Genomic DNA, 21,977 nt, shown 5'->3' on the forward strand with positions numbered 1-21,977 from the left:
TAAGTCAATTTTTATTTTCCCTACATATGTGGAAACTATAACAGTAAATTATTCATTTGTATCTTAACATTTAAGAAATTACCAATTATCAGTTATGACAGTTAATTGATAGAAGACTCTAAATTTCACCATGCTGTCTTATTTATTATCCTTTCTGACTATCCCAGTACCTTTCCCTACCTGAGAGGTAGGTTAAGTAGCTTCTTCCATCCCTTTGTGGCTGGCAAGTAATCTGAGACAAAAAGATTCAGTTACATCCCCAGATCTGGTAAAACCTGTACCTTGGGACTAAAACTCAAGTCCCCTTGCTCTAGGATCTTTCTCCTCTCCCTCATGACTCTACGTATTTCAGTGGAGAAAACTGACTATGCTCAGTCACTTAGTCCAACTCTTCATGACCCCAGGGACTGCAGCCTGCCAGGCTTCTTTGTCCATGGGATTTTACAGGCAAGTATACTGAAGTAGGTTGCCCTTTTCTCCTCCAGAGGACCTTCCCAACCCAGAAATCAAACCTCCATCTCCTGCATTGGCAAGCAGATTCTTTACCACTGAGCCACCTGGGGAAACCTGACCACTTGGATAAAAATAAAATATAACATCATTTAGGACGAAGAGTTTATATATACACATACTCATGCTGAATGCAAAACGATGGCATCATATATCTGGTAAAAAGGAATGAAATATAACCATTAACCAAATAAGAAGTCAGATATCTAATCTATAAGGACTCTTCCCCCAAATCACATGATATACCACTCAAAATCATCATTTCTTTTGTTGAATGCCATTTCCCATAACTTCTTGGACTCTTTGCATAATGATAAATGTGTTCTTAAGTCAGAATGTTATCATTTTTTTGGCACTCTCTCAGTCCTTAAAACCCAGATTTGGGTGGAGAAAATATAGACAGCTCCTTCTTTATGGGCTGTAAGAAGCCTCAGTCAGTTACTTACCGAGCATTCACATTGTGACAAGTCTTGGGTCTTAAAGGATCTTTGGTCCCAGGGAACTCATACTCTAGAGAATGCTTGAGATAAGCATTATAGAAATTGTGCAGAAACAACATCCTGGTTCTACTTACCTATGTCTTAACTTTCTTGGAGAAACTAGCATTTTCAAAATAATGAACAACCAGTTATTTATGTCATTTTTGGTGAAAAAACTCCACAAACACAGGTTGAGAGAAGCAAAAGTATAAGTCTGAAGTAAATGGTTTGAGACTCCACTGATAAGGAGAACTGACCCATAGCAGGAAAAAAAAAATGCCTTTATTCTTGCAGTTGGATGCAGCACAGCCCTACCACCATGCTCATCCTGAGAGCTGAATGGAATTTGTTGTGACTAACTAACCAAGCTCAGCAATAAAGAATCCACCTGTAATGCAGGAGACGTAGGTTTGAACCCTGGGTCAGGAATATCTCCTGGAGAAGGAAATGGCAGCCCATTCTAGTATTCTTGCCTCGGAAATCCCATGAACAAAGGAGACTTGCGGGCTATATTCTGTGGGATCGCGAGTGTTGGACATGACTAGCAACCGAACCACCACGAACCTCCCAACTAACCACGTACGGAGGGCTTTCACAAGAGTTGAACCTGAAGAAAGTCAAATGGGAAACAGAGTAAAACAGGCCTCATTTGAGAGGCATTTATGTCCTTGCTGACAACATGATGGATCTGCTGGGACAACGTGACTGTCCGGCAACCCCTGCACGCTAAGATGATCCTAGCAGGAATTAATGGCAGAGATCAGTCATTTCCCAGATCAACATCAGCATGCAGCAAGGCCTTTCCTGGGAGACAAAGGAATAGAAAAACTTTTCAGAGGTGAGGGAGCCATCTCAGTCACATCATTTACTTACTCAATTCGATTTTTTAGTGTCTGAAGTCACAAAAGTTGTAACCAAGACAAACCAGGCTGCAAGTACCATTTTAAAAATGTCATCAGCCTAGCAGAAACATGAGACATAAATCACAAGTTTTATTGTATTTGCAATTAAACAGATCAAATTTAATGTCCACAGAAAAGCCTTAGTAATTAGGATAAAGATTAATATAGTGAAATGTCCCTGGTTTAGGAGGCCACCCAAGCAAAACTGAAATAAAGAATTGAGTATATAATCGAATAGCATGTGAATATTAATGCATGAAACCCTCCAAGTCCCCAGATCCCTGATGCAATTATTTTCTATTCACATTAATTGTTCCTAACAGATGACTTTAATGACTTTGAGTTGAAATGTGTGCAAGGGAAGATTTCACAAGATCAATGCTGTTTAGAAATAAGGTCATTTTTATAATTATTTGCTCAAATTTTAACCACTGCTCAACATAATAAGGTTAACATGGTGAGTGTTTCATAATGTGAATATCAAAAGTTAATTTTCATGCTGGCTAATAAGTGTATTGGGGTATTCACATTTTTCTTCCTATTTCTTTTTCCTTACTACTTATTTTCCAACACATATTGACAGACTGTGAAAGTGTGATTATGGTTTATAAGCTGTAATTTGCACATGTGTATATATAGAACACTAATAAACTCAGATAAACATTTTTTGGGTTAGGATATGTGTTATCTAATCTAGAAATGTCAACTCTTTTGAGATTTACCTGTTTGAGGCAGGATTTTGAAACAAACAATTAAATCAACACTGTTCAAAGTTTCTGCCTGTTTTTACCCAGAAACTTCACTCACGCATCTTAGATCTTTCATCCGGGGATTTACTCTCAGATGTGGAAGGAAGCCAGAGTCTGACGCACTCACGAACTGATGTTGAAATGCATGTGAGTTTCCCTGTCGCCTTCAGAACACTTGTTCAGGTGGTTATTTTCCTCCATCAAATATGATGTCACAAGTGAACCATAAAGCGCATCCTTGAAGCATTGTCAGGTAGATAAAAATACTTTCCTTTCTTGTGTTCTCTGCAATTCAGCATCATATCCCCCAGCTGATAGAGTAAGTAGAAAATGTCACTCTCAGCAAAAATATTATAAATCTTGCCTTGTCCCCAAGATACCTTTTTTGGGTATTGATTATATCTCAAAGTCACAGAGAAATGGTCAAGGAGCTTTTTATTAAAGCCCATGTCCCATATTACTCATCTTACTTTTATGATATATTATGTATGAACTTTTAAAAATTCATGGGCTGTACTTTTTTTTCTTTAGCTAGGGTTAGCTTTGTGCTTATTTTGCAAAACTTTAACCAGCGTGGTTTTTTAACTCTCATTGACATTAAAAAAAAAAAAAGATAGCTTGAAAAATACAAGAGTCAAATATATAATGAAAAATGTTAGTCTTAAAACAATGACTGATGGACATTTGTGGATAACTGGCCTTTTAGTTTACTGTATAAATTTATAAGTATAGGTAGGAGAGTCTATATCAAAAGTGAATATTCTCAAGTTAGATTGGAATTGCATGTCAGTGGAGTACTGTCATCTTTAAACATTCCTGAATACCCTAATGCCATCCAATATAAAAGATGGCCTTAAGATCAGGAATTTTTTAAGTTGCAAATTTTAATCCAAGAAATTATTGCCTTCATTCTCTGTCTCTCTCCTTTTTTTAAAACTAAAATTGTGGACTTTGTATTGCATTTCACATAATAAGTATGTTAGAGCATATGAGTGCTTCAAGGTGGTAATCTAAAATACACTATGGGAAAAAAAAAACACTTTGAATAGTGCAAACAGTGTGCTTCATCAATTCAGTCAACATAATTAGGGTAATGTTGCAATGGAGACCAACATATATCTTTAGGCAAACAAGAATTTTATTAATAATAACTATCTATTACAACTCTTCTCAGGAGGATGCTTGGCAGTCTGTATATGTCTAGGAGTTCTGCTTATTGTCAAGGGCCTTACTTAGGGCTATAGCATAGTGGCTGGGACCTGGGCCTGACATCAGAACTTTGTATTGACTGGGTGACCTTGGACAAGATTTTAAAGCGTCAGTTCAACAGTGCCTCAGGTTCCCCATCTGGAAAATGAGAAGAATGATATTTCTGTTCTATTTCTGAGAGTCGTCGTGAGGATTAAATGAGATAACATATGACATGTACATAACACAGTACCTGCTGAGAATTTGGGGCCATAGTGAGATCTCTGCTGCTCTGGCTGTCTTCTATTCTAAAATATGTGGCCCCATGTCATAGCCGCAGAAGAACATGGCAGAGATGGAGAATGAGAGCTGAGATAAGTACCTGCTAGTGTGCCTGTCCAGGTCACATCAGTGATCCCCAGAAACAAAGTACACCCACTTTGGACTTTCTCATCACAGATCATATATGATGGCATGTTAAAGGTAATACAGAGTCCCTTAGGGAGGCTGTAAAGTACAATTTTGTTGAAGAGCCAAGACACACACATACTAAAAAAAAAAACTTTTTAGTAGTAGTAGCAAAACCTAAAAGTTACTAAACTTTATTGTTACTAATAATCACTTAGTGTCATTAAGCATGAGGGCCTGCATGCTAAGTGGCTTCAGTCATGTCTGACTCTGTGCGACTCTATGGACTGTAGCCTGCCAGGCTCCTCTGTCAATGGGATTCTCCAGGCAAAAATACTGAGGTGGATTGCCATGTCCTCCTCCAGGAGATCTTCCCAGCCCAGGGATCGAACCCAAGTCTCGTACATCTCCTGCACTGGTAGGCGGGTTCTTTACTACTAGCACCACCTGGGAAGCATACGGTTACTGATTGCCAGAGGCCCATCACTCTTCACATTGATCTTATATGATTGGAGCTTTCATTATCTCCGGTTAGAAAAAAGGAAACTAAAGTGTGGAAGAATTAAGTAATTTTCCCAAAATCAAAGAGTTAACCAGTGAGAGAGCCAGGATTTAAACCTGATAAATGACCTTATAAATGAGCAGATAATCCTGATGATAATCATGTGCTAATGAGGGAAGAAACCTCAGGAGAAAGGAGCTCACTTTCAGTCATGATGTCAGAGATTCTGAGTCCCTTCTTAAATTCCAACATCAATTGTCCAAGGTCAGGAAAGGTGGAAGAATTTCCCAGTAGAGAGGACTAGCCCTTTTGTCTTCTTGTCAAGGAATTACTCTGTAATCAGCCCACTATACACACCCTCTCTCCAGTACTCTGCTCCCAGGGAGGGCTCAGACCCCTGCCTTCATCCTGCTCAGCACAGCCCAGGTCAGACTGAGATACACAGCTTGCTACCAGGTAATTCACATGAGAGGTTATCCTCTCTCAAAGCTCTTCCTAGGCTAGGGACTTTCTACTCAAAGCACAGGCCCTGGACAGCAGCCTCAAAACATTTGGGAATTTCTTACAATACTACATTTCAGACCCCTCCTCAGAATTGCTAAATCAAATCTATATTTAACAAGATCTGGGATGACTCATGTGAATATTAAAGTATGAAAAGCCTGGCTTAGGGACACTTTTCTATATAACTACCCCAGCCCTGCCTGCCTCCACATAACATTGATGGGCCTTCCCCACTTCCTCACAGTACCCTCTGTTACATCAGGGCATCTCAGGTTCAAGGTCAAGGGAGAGACAACAATGCTTTTCTCTCCTAGCACATCTTCTGTGTTCTAGTTTCCTGTCATCGTAATCCAGCGTCTGTCAGAAGTGCACACAAGGTTGATAACAGGGCAGAGAAGCATATTTGTTCAAAAGAGGCCTGGGAATTGAGCTATAAGAATAGGTATAATTGTGATGGGTGAGGTGAAATGGTAAAGGTTGGAAAGACAGAGGGAAATCACATATAAGCTTCAGTACTGTTGAGAAAAGTAGAATGCAAACAGTGACTAACACCTGCGCAGTGTGTGAGAAAGGCCGCTGGAGAAGTTTAGATCTGATGGCCTCAAAAGACACAGACATAATATTTCCCTGAATGGTAGACACCACCATCAGAACAGAGGTGCATGCTCAGTCGCTTGCTCAGTTGTGTCTCACTCATTATGACCCCATGAGCTGTAGCCCGCCAAGCTCCTCTGCCCATGGGATTCTCCAGGCAAGAATACTGGAGTGGGTTGCCATTGCCTCCTCCAGGGGATCTTCCCAACTCAGGGATTGAATCCGCATCTCCTACATTGGCAGGTGGATCCTTTACTGCTTGAGCCCTTGGGAAAGCCTCAGAGGAGAGGTCATCCAAAATAAAAACCACCACCCTACTGACTCAAGTAACAAAATATCAGAGAATGGGATGGAAAAGAAAGAAAGCACACAAGTAGAAGTGGATTGTGATGTGCCGTTTCTGAAAGTCTGTTTCTGGCATGTTCCAGATGTGTGCAGTGGCTGAAACCTTCAGCCTGTGCTCCTGACACTGGGACCATGTGTGGAGGGCAGCTATAGAGACATAAACATGAGCTCCCTTTAACTAAATTGCATCTGGCAATAAATAAGTTCATAAATCAATAGATATTGCTGAAAGCTGGATTTTAAGACAACTTTCTCCTTTCAGTGATATTTAGAGCCAAATTTCAGGGGGAAAAATAGAGTAGTAAAATTCCATGGCGTTTTCAGATCACTTTAAGAGATTATTAGGCAGCCAAAATGAAGTATCAATAGCAAGGAAGATGCCTGATATTGAAAATCTAACATTATTAAGCATTATGGATATTGATTAGAGAGCAGGTTAAACGTGCCCTCTGTACTGATGCAGGGGTTTCCTATTGACCACAAAGGCTCCCAGAACAGCATCACCTTCCTTCCCCACACTGGTGTTTAGTCATCGTCAGTTGAAATTGCATTTGGAGAACAGTGATAAGTACTCAGGTACTAAAGGCTCCCATAAAGTGTCAATAAACTGCATGAGTAAGAGGCTTTGCCATTCTGCCAGTGACATGAAGACAGATGGTTCCCCCATCCATGAGTTTCTGAGACAAAGCTTTTCTAGATAGGGGACAGGAATGAGACTGTAATGGAGAGATTCCATTCTTGTGATCGGGATGCTAAATTAATTTAGCCCATCCAGTTAGTGGAGCTTCATCTGTTACATTAGGGCCCTGTAATGTGGCTGTCAAGATGTGCTGGGATGTTTATGGCTTTGCCACCTGTGCCTTGTGCAGACCCACTAGAATTTTAACTGCCTGGATCCTTCTTGTGGGGCCCAGATCTGTTTGATATGAAACTCTTTATCATTTGAACATCCAACTGATCTGATCTGAAAAGTCCTGGAATCTGCACAGCAGAGCTTCCTGACTCCTTCGTTTGGTGTTTCACTACAGGACATAATTTCCTGGGCATTTGATCCCAGACTTACAGTGATGTTATCAGAGCCATACGGATCATAGGAGTGATCTGGTAGCACTGGCCCACCCTACACAGGAAGACATTAAGATCCACAGAAGTTAAATGTTTTCTTTGCTCTGTATCTCATATCTGGTGGCACATATAGCCTGAGAACCAGGTTGCTAGACTTCCAGTCCAGGGCTTATGCCCATGAACTCTTAAGCCAAAGAAGTTGCTCTGTGTTCTTCCTTTTCTCACATTAGATTCATGACTTGATATTGATGTGATCCTTTAACCAGTGTGACTGGATAAAATGAGAAACTACTATGGTCATCAGTTCAGTTCAGTCGCTCAGTCGTGTCCAACTCTTTGCGACCCCGTGAATCGCAGTTCTGCCTAATGCTGATGGCAGCTCATAATAATTGAGCACCTGCTTCTAAGCTGGATCTTGTGCTGCATGCATCTCATCTAGAGCCTCACTTGGTCCTTGCAGGGACCCTATACGGTAGGCAGCGTTATCACTTTTTGAAAAGGAGATGTAGCTCTAAGAGATTAAATAATTTCCCACACATGTTAGTCTGAGGCAGAGTCAAGAGTCAAACCCCTAGTCTGTCGACCCCGAAGTCTGTGTTTCTCACCACAGTACTATGTCCATGCCTCCCTCATTATGATGTTGAGTTGGTATTTCTTCTCCCCTAAGCAGAGTCCTAGCTCAGAGCTATCCTGCTTTTTCAGGGCTGCCAGCTGAACACAAAAGCAGGAACCCCTGCTTTGAAATGCCCTGGCACGGGGATTGCCGTCTCTGGTCATCTCTGCCCTCGAAGCAGCTACAGCAGCAGTGAGCTGTCTCTTTCCAGCACCTGCAGCGAGTATTCCAGCGGCTCCTCCTACACGTGGCATGATGGAAAGAACCTCAGGAAAAGGGTAAGGCTCCTTCAGGGGCATTGCAGCATCAGAGGGAACCAGAAAAAAAGCCTCTTCTGGTAGGAAGGCGGAAGGTGGGAGGGAGGCCTAGAAGGAAACCCCCATTTGCTGAGCCCTTGTTCTTTTACACCTCACAAAGCCATAGAGGGAGGTGTTATCTTCCTCATTACACAGAAGAGGTTGGCTCTAAAAGGTTAAGTTTCTTGCTAGAAGTCACACAGCCAGAGAGGAGTGGAATGATGACTTGATCTCAGATGATGAGGACATTATGGGAGGGAGTTTGGGAGAGAAAGACAGTTTGCTTCTGTGCTTTGGTGGAGCCCACCAAGTTCACAGATTTATATCAAGTTGGAGTGGGAGCCCTGGCCTAGTGGAACTGACCATGCTTCAGACTGACTGAGACATTTTCAATTAGTTTTATAGACATTCTCTATCGCTGTGATGCTCGGAGAGACTTGTCGATGTCCAGTGCAAATCAGGCTGAATGAGGCCAAGTCACCCCAGACTGAGCGCCCTATGAAACCTCAAAGAGAAGGTTTTCTTCTGGAGAATAGGGAGAGAGGTGCATTCTCTCAGAAAAAATGACCATGAGTTTTGGAAGTCTCATTAGCTTTGTGGAAATTTACTGCTCAAAAATAGCAATGTAATATATTGACCTCCTCTATCCAATGCAATAGCCTCATAAAACTCTAATTGGCTATAAATTGAAGGAGGTACAGTAGAGAGAGAAAATGCTATGGTACATTTCAAGCACCATAGCTTCAGTGAAAGTCTCCACATAGATGCCAGGAGTTTCTTTACCAGATTGTTAAATAACTCCTGTGACTGGAATGACTCGCATCTGCTAAGTGGGCTCATATAACAGAGATTTCTTCATGATTTGAATAAACATCTTTGCACACGGGTATAAGTCAAGAATCTGGAATAGCTGTTTTCACAGTTTCCTTATATTAAAGAAAAACAAGATTGGGATTGACATACATACACTATTGGTATTATGTATAACATAGACAACTAATGATAACTCACTCTGTAGCACAGGGAATTCTATTCAATACTCTATAGTGGCCTCTATGGGAAAAGAATCCAAAAAAGAGTGGATATATGTATAATATAACATTCACGTTGATGCACACCTGAAAACTAGCAGAACATTGTAAGGCAACTATACTCCAATAAAAACTAATTTAAAAGAAAAGTGAAGAGTGTGGAAGCCCTCAATCTGAATATTTGGAGGTCAGTTTTCTCTCATCTGTATAAATTTAGTTTGTAATGTCAGAAGTGTAAAAAACCTGGGAACGTCTATAACCGTCAGAAAATTCAGGTGAGGGAGGGCATTTGTCATACACAGAACAAGAAATGAGAAAAAGATTTCAAGCTTGAATTTAGAGTTTATTCTCCTGGACTTAGACTTATAATGCAAAGTGCAGAGCCTGGGGTGTTATCAAAACTGCTCTTTCTAAGATGTTCAGAATTCTGAATAATGACTGCTAGTTACCTGGCTTTTAGCAGACTGGGGAGATGGTCGGGAGGATGTTCCCTCTCTTTGTCTCTGAATATTGCTGGCTCTCAGGGCCCCTCGCTCAGCACTTTTCATTCACAGCTATTCCTCTCTCCCTCTCAGCCTTTCTTCTTCTTCTTTTTTTTTTTTTCTTTTGGCTAAAATTTTTCCAGTTAGAACAAACTTTGATCTTTTAGAGACATCAGTTCCCTGAAAAAGGAGGAATAAGGTTCTTAAGGCACTTCTTACATACTCCAGTAGACATCATCTGGAAATTTAACAGTGTCCCAACTCGCAATGGTATTCACATGGAGTACCAGCATGCCTGTCACATTCCCCAGAGAAAAGTCTTAATTCTGAGGGAACCAGAAAACTGACCCAGTCCTATTAAAACACTTTCAATGGTATTATTTAAGAAACTTAAGTTCTTACCATGTACTAAGTACTCATTTAGTATTAACTGGCATCATAAATTCATACAATATAAATTTGAACATGAATATTAGCTTCAGTTCAGTACAGTTCAGTCGCTCAGTCATGTCTGACTCTCTGCAACCCCATGAACTGCAGCACACTAAGCCTCCCTGTCCATCACCAACTCCCGGACTTCACTCAAACTCACGTCCATCAAGTTGGTGCGGCCATCCAGCCATCTCATCCTCTGTCATCCCCTTCTCCTCCTGCCCCCAATCCCTCCCAGCATCAGTCTTTTCCAATGAGTCAACTCTTCGCATGAGGTGGCCAAAGTACTGGAGTTTCAGCTTTAGCATCATTCCTTCCAAAGAACACCCAGGGCTGATCTCCTTCAGAATGGACTGGTTGGATCTCCTTGCAGTCCAAGGGACTCTCAAGAGTCTTCTCCAACACCACAGTTCAAAAGCATCAATTCTTCGGCACTCAGCTTATACAATAATAAATATATGACCATTGGCTCTTTGGTAGTTTATAAGTATTTTATTTTTAGTATTGTTTTGTGTAGAAACAGAAAGGCAGAAATGAAACCTTCATGAAATGCACTAGCCTGCCCTTCATGGAGGAAAATGGCTCTAGTTACTGAGTAATTACCATGTGTCAGCTTTGTTAGCACTTCATAAGCACTAGCTCATTTAATGATCATGAAAACTTATTACTTCAGTTCAGTTCAGTTGCTCAGTCGTGTCCAACTCTTTGCGACTCCATGAATTGCAGCACGCCAGGCCTCCCTGTCTATCACCAACTCCTGGAGTTCATTCAAACTCATGACCATCGAGTCGGTGATGCCATCTAGCCATCTCATCCTCTGTCATCCCCTTCTCCTCCTGCCCCCAATCCCTCCCAGCATCAGAGTCTTTTCCAGTGAGTCAACTCTTCACGTAGGGTGGCCAAAGTACTGGAGTTTCAGCTTTAGCATCATTCCTTCCAAAGAACACCCAGGACTGATCTCCTTTAGGATGGACTGGTTGGATCTCCTTGCAGTCCAAGGGATTCTCAAGAGTCTTCTCCAACACCACAGTTCAAAAGCATCAATTGTTCAGCGCTCAGCTTTCTTCACAGTCCCACTCTCACATCCATACATGACCACAGGAAAAACCATAGCCTTGCCTAGATGGACCTTTGCAAAGTAATGTCTCTGCTTTTGAATATGCTATCTAGGTTGGTCATAACTTTCCTTCCAAGGAGTAAGCATCTTTTAATTTCATGGCTGCAGAAACCATCTGCAGTGATTTTGGAGCCCCCAAAAATAAAGTCTGCCATAGTTTCTACTGTTTCCCCATCTATTTCCCATGAAGTGATGGGACCAGATGCCATGATCTTCTTTTTCTGAATGTTGAGCTTTAAACCAACTTCTTCACTCTCCTCTTTCACTTTCATCAAGAGGCCTTTTAGTTCCTCTTCACTTTCTGCCATAAGGGTGGTGTCATCTGCATATCTGAGGTTATTGATATTTCTTCTGGCAGTCTTGATTCCAGCTTGTGCTTCCTCCATCCCAGCGTTTCTCAGGGGAAGTTCCTTAAGTTAAATAAGCAGGGTGACAATATGCAGCCTTGACATACTCCTTTTCCTATTTGGAACCAGTCTGTTGTTCCATGTCCAGTTCTAACTGTTGCTTCCTGACCTGCATACAGATTTCTCAAGAGGCAGGTCAGGTGGTCTGATATTCCCATCTCTTTGAGAATTTTCCACAGTTGATTGTGATCCACACAGTCAAAGGCTTTGGCATAGTCAATAAAGCAGAAATAGATGTTTTTCTGGAACTCTCTTCCTTTTTCCATGATCCAGTTGAAGTGGGCAATTTGATCTCTGGTTCCTCTGACTTTTCTAAAACCAGCTTGAACATCAGGAAGTTCACGGTTCACGTATTGCTGAAGCCTGGCTTGGAGAATTTTGAGCATTACTTTACTAGCATGTGAGATGAGTGCAATTGTGCAGTAGTTTGAGCATTCTTTGGCATTGCCTTTCTTTGGGCTCGGAATGAAAACTGACCTTTTCCAGTCCTGTGGCCACTGCTGAGTTTTCAAAATTTGCTGGCATATTGAGTGCAGCACTTTCACAGTATCATCTTTCAGGATTTGAAATAGCTCAACTGGAATTCCATCACCTCTACTAGCTTTGTTCATAGTGATGCTTTCTAAGGCCCACTAACTTACTACTTAGGTTTTCTTATTTCCCCTCTTTCACAGAGGAATGACCTGAGGTCCTGAGAAATTACACATCTATTTCAAGGTCTCATAGCCAGTAAGTAGAACTGAGCAGTGGGGTCCAGAACCTCAACTATTCTGCTAGATTTTGAATTAGTCTAAAACTTGGAAGAGTGCCAGGTGTTGGGATGGATTTTTCCCATAAGACCAAGAACGTCCTTTAATAAAACAGGAACAAAAAATAATGTGTGAAACAATTATCTATTCAAGAAATACAAAAGAACTGTGGACATTAAACCCAGGCTCCTACCTTAGCAGCAGCATCATTCAGCCACTACCCTCCTTCCAGAGCAACTCTCTTCTGACTTTCCTGCAAAAAATGAGAAGCTCTACCCCACCACCTCCCCAGCAGGAGACTTGTGCTTCTCTTTCTCAGGTTTCAAGATTATCTCCAACTTTTCTCAAGTTATTAAGTACCATAACCTTCTGAGGAAAACAGATTGATGAATGTGGCTAATCTCACAGGGTAGGGAGCCTGGGCCCTGGGAGCTTCGCAGCTGCTGGCCCTGGGGATGAATCATACCGGAGCGTGGGCAGGCTGTGGGGCAGGAAGGAAGTGGGTGGGCTGACGCAGAGCACATCTTCTATGGCTTGAACAAATCTGCCCCTTTCAAGCTTTGATGGAGTACTTCTATCTGGCTTCTCTTCTTTATTGTGCATGTGACATCAGAATCATGGAAATTCTTAGAAACCCAAGCTGTGGCAGTCTATTCACTGGTCAGTCTATAATACCCACTAAAGGGATTTTTTTTCTGCTTTCCAAAGAAGTTTTTAATGGCACAGCAGAGGAGGAGAAGGAGTGGGGGAAGGAAAGCATCACCAAAATAGATCTCTCCACAGCAACTTCTGACCCTGGAGAATTTTCCAAACAGAATATATAATTTGACTTAAAATTAAATATACATATAACAAATAGAAAAAAAAAGACATGTTGATAATAAAGGTCAGTTTTATGAAAACAAAACAAAAAAAAAAGTCTTCAGTGTAAGCAAATGCAAGCAAATGCTCTTGGCTTAGTAAAAATCTGAAATTCCAAAGTAAGTTTGTGACATTGAGTTGATGTCTGCTTATGAGCATATGCGTGAGTGTTCAGGGTCCCAGGATAGCAGGGCAGCTAGTGGAGAGGCCAATGGGAGCTGTAACTCTTAGCCAAGATTGGTACTGAGAACATGTATCAGATTCATTCATAGACATTCTTCAGCATTAATTATACAGCCTTTTTAAAAAAAGGCATTAGTTCTGAGCCTCCTAATTTCCCTGAGTGCTAGTTTGTGATTAAACTCTGCAACTTTCATTCAGAAGAGGGCTGTTGGAGTAACCTATGGTCTCTATTATGACTTTGACTAATACAGAGGGGAGAACAGAGGCTAAGCCTGACTCTAGCAGTATCACTTCAAGATTAATGTGCAGTCTTTAGAGCCAGACTGCCTGGTTCAGATCCCCATGCAGCCACTTCAGAACTGAGTCATAGAAAAGGCCCAGAAAACCAGAGTTGAAACTTCTGCACTAGCTCTTCCTTGACTGTATGATCTCCAAAGGACAGATCTTGCTGAATCTCAGTTTCCTTCCCCTGAAAATAGGATTGATATTGTCTGCTTCATGGTCTTGTTCTGAAAATTAAGTCAAAGCACTGGGTCAGTGGCCGGTACACAGCAGATGCTAGGTCAGCATGAGTTTCCTCCTCTGCCATTCTGTTTCTTGTTAGCAATATTTTGATAAATGTGAATGTCTGAGGAGAATGCCGTGTTTTTTCTATGTCATTTCTTGGTCACTTCTCCAGAACTAATACTGGTATTTGGAGAAATATGAAGAACAGGAAATTGACCTTTCAAAGTTAGTAGGTCAATCATTGCTATGGGTTCTAACGGCAAATGGCCAACTGCTCTGTGTGTATAAATATTTCATAGATATTCACTGCCTATCAAATAAAGTCTTGAAGCCGCATGACATTCTAACTTTCAGTTGTTAGAATGGAAGGGACTATAAGGCCTGGACCAACTCACTTTTCCTCTTACCCTCTTCACCTCCCATAAACACTGCACAGTGAGCTAGATTATCTTCTGATTATTCCCTAAGTATTCCTTAAGCATACTTTTCCAATTAAGGTCTTTGCCATTCCATTTCTTCTGCCTGGAAATTATTTCCTCTAGTTTAAAAAAAAATATATATATATATTTTAAAATTTTATTTATTTATTTATTTTTGGCTGTTCTGGGTCTTCATTGTGGTACACCAGCTTCTCACTGTGGTGGCTTCTCTTCTTGCAGAGCACAGGCACGAGGTGCAAGGGCTTCAGTAGTTGCAGCACACGGGCTCAGGAGTTGTGGTACACAGACTCAGGAGTTGTGGTACATGGGCTCAGGAATTGTGGTACATGGGCTCAGGAGTTGCGGTACACGGGCTTCAGTAGTTGCAGCACATGGGCTCAGTAGTTGTGGTACACGGGCTTAGTTGCTCCACAGCATGTGGGATCTTCCCAAACTAGGGATCGAACCTGTGTCCCCTGCAATGGCAGGTGGATTGTTATCCACTGCACCACCAGGGAAATCCTCTACTTTTAAACTAAGGCAAACCTATCCATCTTTCTAGGGCTAAGTTTGTTGTAAAAACAAAGGAAGGAAGGAAAGAAGGAAGGAGAAGAATAGAGAGAACTTCTCTTATGCTTTTTGTGGTTTCTCAAACACACATGTAGTCTCCCTCCTCTGAAACTCTAGAGTACCTACTAGTTTTCTATGTCTCATTTGCTCCCTTGACTTACAGTACTTGAGCCCAACTCCTCCTGGGTCACCTGCTCCTTGAAGGCAGGGTCCTTATCTCATACTTATCTATATCATGCACTCCTTAATTCAGGACCTGGCAAAGTAGAGTTTTGCTACATAGTAAACTAGTTTGCATTAACTAATGAATAAATACATTTATATGTGAATATTTATCAACCACTAGGATGAACTAAGTTTAATGATGGCCTTTACCTTCTATAAACTGGTGATCCACAGGGCTCAATCATGTCTAATATCTCCTCTTTCTCTCCTAGCAGTCATCACAAAATTGGGACAAAAGGTTAAGTATTGACTCTTCGCTCCCGAGTGGCTTTGCTAGTCCTATGGATGAACTACCTCCAACTCGCATCAAGGAAAGCCACATTTTGGAAGGACTAAGAAAGCTCCAGAAGCGAAAAGTGTTACTTGAACCCCCATCAGTGATAACCAAATGGGGTTATAAAGATTGCATGAACTCCAATGAAGGAATCTATTCTCCAGGAATTAAAAGTAACAGCCTGAAGGAATATCCACCCTGCAAACCCACAGACACAGGGAGCCCCTGCACAGATCCCCACAAGGCATTTGTTTATGACACGGATTCTCATGACGAGGCTGATGAGGACGCTTCCTCCTTAGCCTCGGTCCAAGCGGTTCCAAACCAGGGCTGCAGGCTGCACAGTTGTAAATTAACCCACAGTGTCTCTGACAGCCTCTTTGGCTGGGAGCTGAATGGCAAACACTGTTCAGAAGTCACTTCCTCGGTCTACTCCAGGGAGAGGCCTGAGAAGCTGACCGGTTGTGCCAGCAACTGTCCCTTGGAGCAGAAGCTGTGCCCAGGCATGCAGGGGCCTCGGGTACAGAGAGAGAAGGTCTCACCCAGCCAGGGCTGCCAGGCCCTCAGTCTCCAGCCCTCAGACACCGATGACCCGGAGACCCTGGATGAGCTGCACATCGAGAGCAGTGATGAGAAAAGCCCTTCAGATGTGTCTGCAACCGCGGACACTGACCAGTCCACGGAGAGCCTGGATATCCTCACAGGATTTGAAAAATCTTCATGTGGGTCTCCCGAGGAGGAAGAAAACCAAGTACCCGTCCATTTAGAGAGCAGGCCAAAGACGTTTAGTTTCATTAAGCAACAGAGGGTTGTAAAACGGACTTCCTCAGAAGAATGTATTACTGTGATATTTGATGCAGAAGACGGCGAGCCCATTGAGTTCAGCTCTCACCAGACTGGCCTTGTTACTGTTACCAGAAAGGAGATTTCCATCCATCAGGCCCCTGCTGGGCCCCAGATGGAACACACTGAACTTTCACCTCAGGGAATTGCTCATTTACAGCCAGGGGCTGCAGCTAGAGACTACCCTTTTTTAAAGAGGTCTGAAGAGGAAACTGAAAGAAACATTCCACGAGATGAGGTAGATGATCCTGCCATGACACCTGCTGTGTCTTTCCACCCCAGGACAGTGACGCAAAATACTCAAAGACTGGCCAAACCGACACATGTCACACCATGCCAGAGTCATTCTCGGTCATCTGTGGGCACAGGCGTCTGTCAGAAGAAAAGTCTGACAAAAATACCTACCAGGGGCAAGTCTTCACCTCAGAAATCGAGAGTAAGGGAGCCTGAAGCCTCCCTTATGATGCCCTCAGCTGGCTCAGTGACTCTTAAGAAATCACCAGCTCCAGGGAAACTCTCACAGTTCAAAAAGACTGAAGGTCCAGCTCCCCTTTTTGATTTGCAGCCAGATTCACACATTCCAAAACCCCCCACCCAGCTTCCTCATGGCTCCAAGATGTCCAGCAGAAGGGATTGGGTCCAGAGCTCCAAGAATCAGATGCTAGCATCACAGTTGCTGTCCAGGCCCCCCACTGAGCGGAGTGACGATGGGGAGCCCCCCACGAGGGATAAACACTGTGATCCAGGGCCAGAGGCCGGGGTGAAATCGCCCTCCCCACCATCCCCTCCAGGCAGGTCGGTCTCCCTACTCATCAGGCCCAGTTATGACTTTTTGCCACCACCTTCATCTGCCAAATCCGAAAGCAGGGTCTCCACCGAGACAGCAAGAATGGTATTGAAATCACCCCCTCTGAAAGGATCCTCTGCTCCTGTTATTTATTTTAACCAGACCCTGACAGATGTGCAGGGGAAGAAACCGTCTGTGGCCTTCAAAAAGCCCATCTTCACTCCCTCACCACCCTCCGCAGAAACAGCAATCCAGATGAGATGCCCTGCTCACAGCCCCTCCAGCTCATTTGCTGTGATGGTCCCGGAGCCCCCAAAAGTCTCTCCAAAGAGAAATGCCCCCAGAGCCCCACCTCACCAAACACTTGGGACCACACAGAACAACACAGGGTTACAGACTCCCAAGAACTATGCTTCCCCCCGTGAGCCACTGGAAATACCATCCTCCAAAGGTGTATCTCCAGGGAGAAAAGAAAAGTTGAGTGGCAGTGTCTCTGCATCTTCCAAGCCTTCCTTCTTAGGGGTAAATGAGTCACCATCATCTCAGGTTAACAGTCCCTTATCATCAGCATCCTTCAAAAGCCATAACCCCCTACATGGTTGTCAAAACCTTCATGAGAGAGGACTGAAAACTCACCTCCCAGTTGGGCTCAAAGTTTTCATGAAGTCTCCCCAGTTGCTCAGGAAAAGTTCCACGGTGCCAGGGAAACAGGAAAAAGACAGTCTAAATGAAGCCTCGAAAACCTCTGTGGCTGTGAGCAAGGCTAAGCCAGGGGCCTCCAGAAATCCAGCCAGCCTTGAGACCACAGGAGGGGAAAGAAATACGTCTCCAGTGAGTTTACCAGCACAAGAGAGTTTGGCCAAAGGGCTTCCCCTGGAAAGAGCAATGCCAGAGTCACTGGAAAATAGCATGCCTGGGGCTGATAGAAAAGATGGAGTAGAAAACAGGTCTGTAAAAAGATCCCTGTCCTCCAGCAAACCACACCTGAAACCAGCTCTAGGCATGAACGGAGCCAAAGCCCGCAGCCAGAGTTTCAGTGCTCACTCAGGGGAAAAGCCCCCCACGCCCCCCACAGAAGGGCTGGGCAAAGTCCGGACTCAAATTATTACCAACACCGCTGAGAGAGGCAATTCCCTCACCCGGCAGAGCTCTTCTGCCGAAGGCTCTCCCAGCAAGAGTGCGTCTACCCCTGTGTCTGATGGTCTCCCCAGCACTGGGAAGCCCCTGGGACACCCTTCCCCCAGGCAGGGTTCCTTGGGGAGCACAGGCAGCTCCAGCAGCCAGCATGGGAGCCCAAGCAAGTTGCCTTTGAGGATCCCTCCAAAATCCGAGGAGCCCCTCACCCCAGCTGGAACAGAAGAGCAGCAGGCCTATGCCCAGGGAGAAGGCCCCAGGGTGACGGTACCTGAGGAACCAGGCAGCGACCACTGCAGGTGCCCACCTACCCCAACAGATAGCTCAGGAGGCCCACAGAGCCTGGGGAGGACGCCACATCCCAGCAGTTTCACAGCAAGCAGGACCTCCAAGCTAGAAACTTCCGGAAGGTATCCAGACACTTCTACAACCAGGGCCGGTGTTGTAAGCCCAGAAGCCCCGCTCTCACCCACAATTGAAGAAAAGGTCATGTTGTGCATTCAGGAAAATGTGGAAAAGGGCCAAGTGCAAACAAAGTCCACCTCTGTGGAAGCAAAACCGAAGCCGGGGCCTTCTTTTGCCAGCTGGTTCGGTTTTCGGAGGAGCAGACTCCCGGCTCTCAGTAGCAGGAAGATGGATGTCTCCAGAACCAAAGCAGAAAAGAAAGATGCAAAAGGTTTAGGGTTTGGAAACAAACAGCTGAAATCAGAGAGAAAGAAAGAGAAAAAGAAGCCTGAGCTACAGTGTGAGATGGAAAATGAACTTCACAGGGATATCGAGTTGGCAGATGGTCCAGACAGTGGTTTGCAAAACAGAAATAACCCGAAAACACCGCCAGACATTTATGATCAAGTGAAGTTTGAATCAAGAAATAGACCCAGCCCTGTTCCATGTTCAGCGAAAGATACCTTTATGACAGAACTTCTGAACAGGTAGTGTATTGGCAAAGAGAGTGAGAGGGTGGCCGTGTGTAGAGCAGTGCAGGACCCCACCCCACCCCCTAACCAGGAGAGCTTTTTGTCTCCTGCATATTGAATACCAGTCAAGCATGTTTTTCAGACAAGCAGGAATGCATCATAGCAATCTTTTATACATTAGCCAGAATTTAAACAATGGAATAAAAGTTAGCAATAAAATGATAATTTAGTCCATGTTACTCTGTTAACCAAACCAATGGTCTTTGAAATTAAAGAATGGTAAATTTTATCAAGGTTGATAGAAATTCAGCCTACACTAGAAATCATGAGTGGATCCACATGGCATGAAATGGAAGAAAATTACACATACATTTTAAAGGATGCTGATCTCACTTATTGTACCAAGCACACTTACACTTAAAACTTTCCAGAGATAATTACATATTCTGCTGATCTTAAGCCAGCCTATATTTAGCCGTTCTCCCCCAGTCTCCACTCTCTTCCAGGGTGCCGCATGTATGTGTACATCTGAGTTGCCCTGCTGTGCACCTAGAACTATGGCAACATTGTTAATCGGCTATACACCAATAGGAATGAGTTAAAATGGAGAAAAAGAGAAACATATTTAGCAATCACTCCTCACAGGCTTTTATCTTATACCCTACCTCATCTCACAAGCAATCATAAAAATGAAAACAAATTATTGTATTATCAAATCTAAATTGATACACTGCTGGAATAGCAGATGCAGATTTGACCAAGGCCAGTGAGATACACTTACCACTCAAAGGTTTAAAGACAAAGAGATATATGGAGGTTACTTTAAACATTAAAGGATTGGGATAAATAGAGTGATTGAAGAAGAGCAATGTAATTGATCAGAGGAATCACTTTCTACCTGCAGAGTTGATAAGAAAGCAGCTCAACAGACAGAAAGTGGATCAAATAGTCTCTCCTGTAGGAGTGTGTTAAAGGGCAGCTCCCAGGGCTCCTGTCTCACCAGCAGCTCTCTCAGCACTCAAGGAAACCACAAGAAAAACATCAAAACCAAAGCAGATATGGAAAAACCGAAAGGCTCCCTGGTAAGTACTGCACCATCCTGGTTATAAACTGTTAGGTCCCTATATGGGCTAGTTGGGTTCTGTCTACTTTTTACTGATGAAAATACAGGCAAGAGATGACCAAGAAAGAAAAAGTTAAAGCCAAAGAGAAGAGAGAGAGAAGTCATCGAGACACTGTAACAGAATGATGGCAGCCAGACTGGAAGGGTCCCAGCTCCCTCCACCCACGCTGCTTTCTTTTGTAGCTCTCTTTTCAGAACCTTGGTGTGATCACAGGGCAGGCAGTGATGCTGTGGGTGTTCACCTTCACGTTGTACCCTCGTGCTGGGAATTCGTTATGGTGATTATTTCCATCATTTCCAGCAACGCAGAAGGGAATGAAAATGATTAGAAAAAATAAAAGTGCAAAACAATTTTAGAGAATATTGCCTATTTTGATGATTTGATTTAAGCATTTCCCCTTTTTTCCTTAAGTTGTTTATACTGATTAATCCTACCTAAGATAGAAGGAGTTAAGATTCAAGGTATCGTTTTTGGAACTTGACTCCCTATCATTTTGTTTTTTAACTATGAGGTTCAGAACTCAGGGGGTAATTTCCTTTTAAAAAAATGAATAAAAGATGTTTCCCCAGGATATGCTAGTTTCAAATATTTTTGTTTTAAAATTATCTTAAATTGAACTTCCTCTCCTTAAATTCTTTCTGTTCTTGCATCATTGATCTTGTGATATTCATTGTTCCTTTATGGAAACTTTAAAGCACTCAAACAAAAAAAAAATCTCTTTTCAGAATTACCATATCCATATATTTGTGTACTCATAATAAAAGATTGTAAAATATACTATGTACTACCTTTTTTCTTTCCTTTTTCAGGAAAACCTGAAAAATTTAGGAATTAGTCATGTTTTTCTGGAGTGGTTCAAGGATAGAGGAGATTTTAGTAGTAATCCGATTTGACATTATTATTAATTATTAGTTAATAATAATTAAACTCTAGGGTTCCTTAAAATTTCACTTTAATTTGAAACAAATGTACACTTAAATGCTTTTTTTTTTTTTTTCAAACACCTCTTTACTGTAAAAACTACAAGGTCTTTTTTTTTTCAGATTCTGAAATGGTATGCAGACTACGTTCTTTGCAAAAGTTTTTTTTCTTTCCCCTTATTCTTGCTCTTGGCTTCCATGATATCACCCTTTCTTGAAAATGTAGATGTCCCTTGCATTATAAAATCTCAAATTAGAAGTGTATCTAAGGCTGCCCTTGTAGTGTCACTGAAAGAAAGAGAGAGAATAAATGTGTGGAAATGTGCAATATGCTGGAAATTCAATCCAGCTGATCTAAAACTTTGATAGCCTGGCAGAGCCCCTTATCAGAGGCACTCAATTTAACTATGCCCCATTTAAGATGGTTCTGACAGCTTGGGGTATATCTTCACTGTACAAAAATACCAAAAAGGAGGGGGGGGAAACAACTCTGTTTGGCTTTTACAATTTCATTTTTTCTTTCCTATTACTTCCTAATGGGAAAGTAATTTGCCTTGCTCTCTCATTTTCAGTCTTTTACAATGTAGTAACAAGTTTCATTTCGTCTTCCCAGAGTATCTGCAAGAAACACTCTTATTGTTTTCTGAGAACAAGGATTCCCTAACCACTCCAAGTATATATAATCCATCAGCTGTTAGTCACTCAGTCATGTCTGATTCTTTATGACCCCATGCGCTGTAGTCCTCCAGGTTCCTCTGTCCATGGAATTTTCCAGGCAAGAATACTGGAGTGAATACTGAATACTGAAGCCATTCCCTTCTTCAGGATTTTCTTGACCCA

The 21,977-nt window shown here is 42.6% G+C and overlaps 1 protein-coding gene across 6 annotated transcripts in view; it reads left to right on the top strand.

Moving 5' to 3' along the window:
* Positions 1–21,977, top strand: part of NCKAP5 (NCK associated protein 5) — a 1,219,674-nt gene that overhangs the window by 1,054,703 nt on the left and 142,994 nt on the right. For 4 of the 6 annotated variants that reach the window (XM_027562077.1, XM_027562091.1, XM_027562069.1 and 1 more), the window contains 4 exons: positions 2,686–2,787; positions 7,949–8,137; positions 15,351–19,108; positions 19,998–20,175. In XM_027562077.1, the coding sequence (XP_027417878.1) occupies positions 2,686–2,787; positions 7,949–8,137; positions 15,351–19,108; positions 19,998–20,175 (4,227 nt within the window). The remainder of the gene's footprint in view (positions 1–2,685; positions 2,788–7,948; positions 8,138–15,350; positions 19,109–19,997; positions 20,176–21,977) is intronic. The other 2 variants (XM_027562081.1, XM_027562087.1) reach the window with 2 other exon arrangements.

Source organism: Bos indicus x Bos taurus, chromosome 2, assembly GCF_003369695.1.
Source record: "Bos indicus x Bos taurus breed Angus x Brahman F1 hybrid chromosome 2, Bos_hybrid_MaternalHap_v2.0, whole genome shotgun sequence".
NCBI classification, from domain to species: domain Eukaryota; kingdom Metazoa; phylum Chordata; class Mammalia; order Artiodactyla; family Bovidae; genus Bos; species Bos indicus x Bos taurus.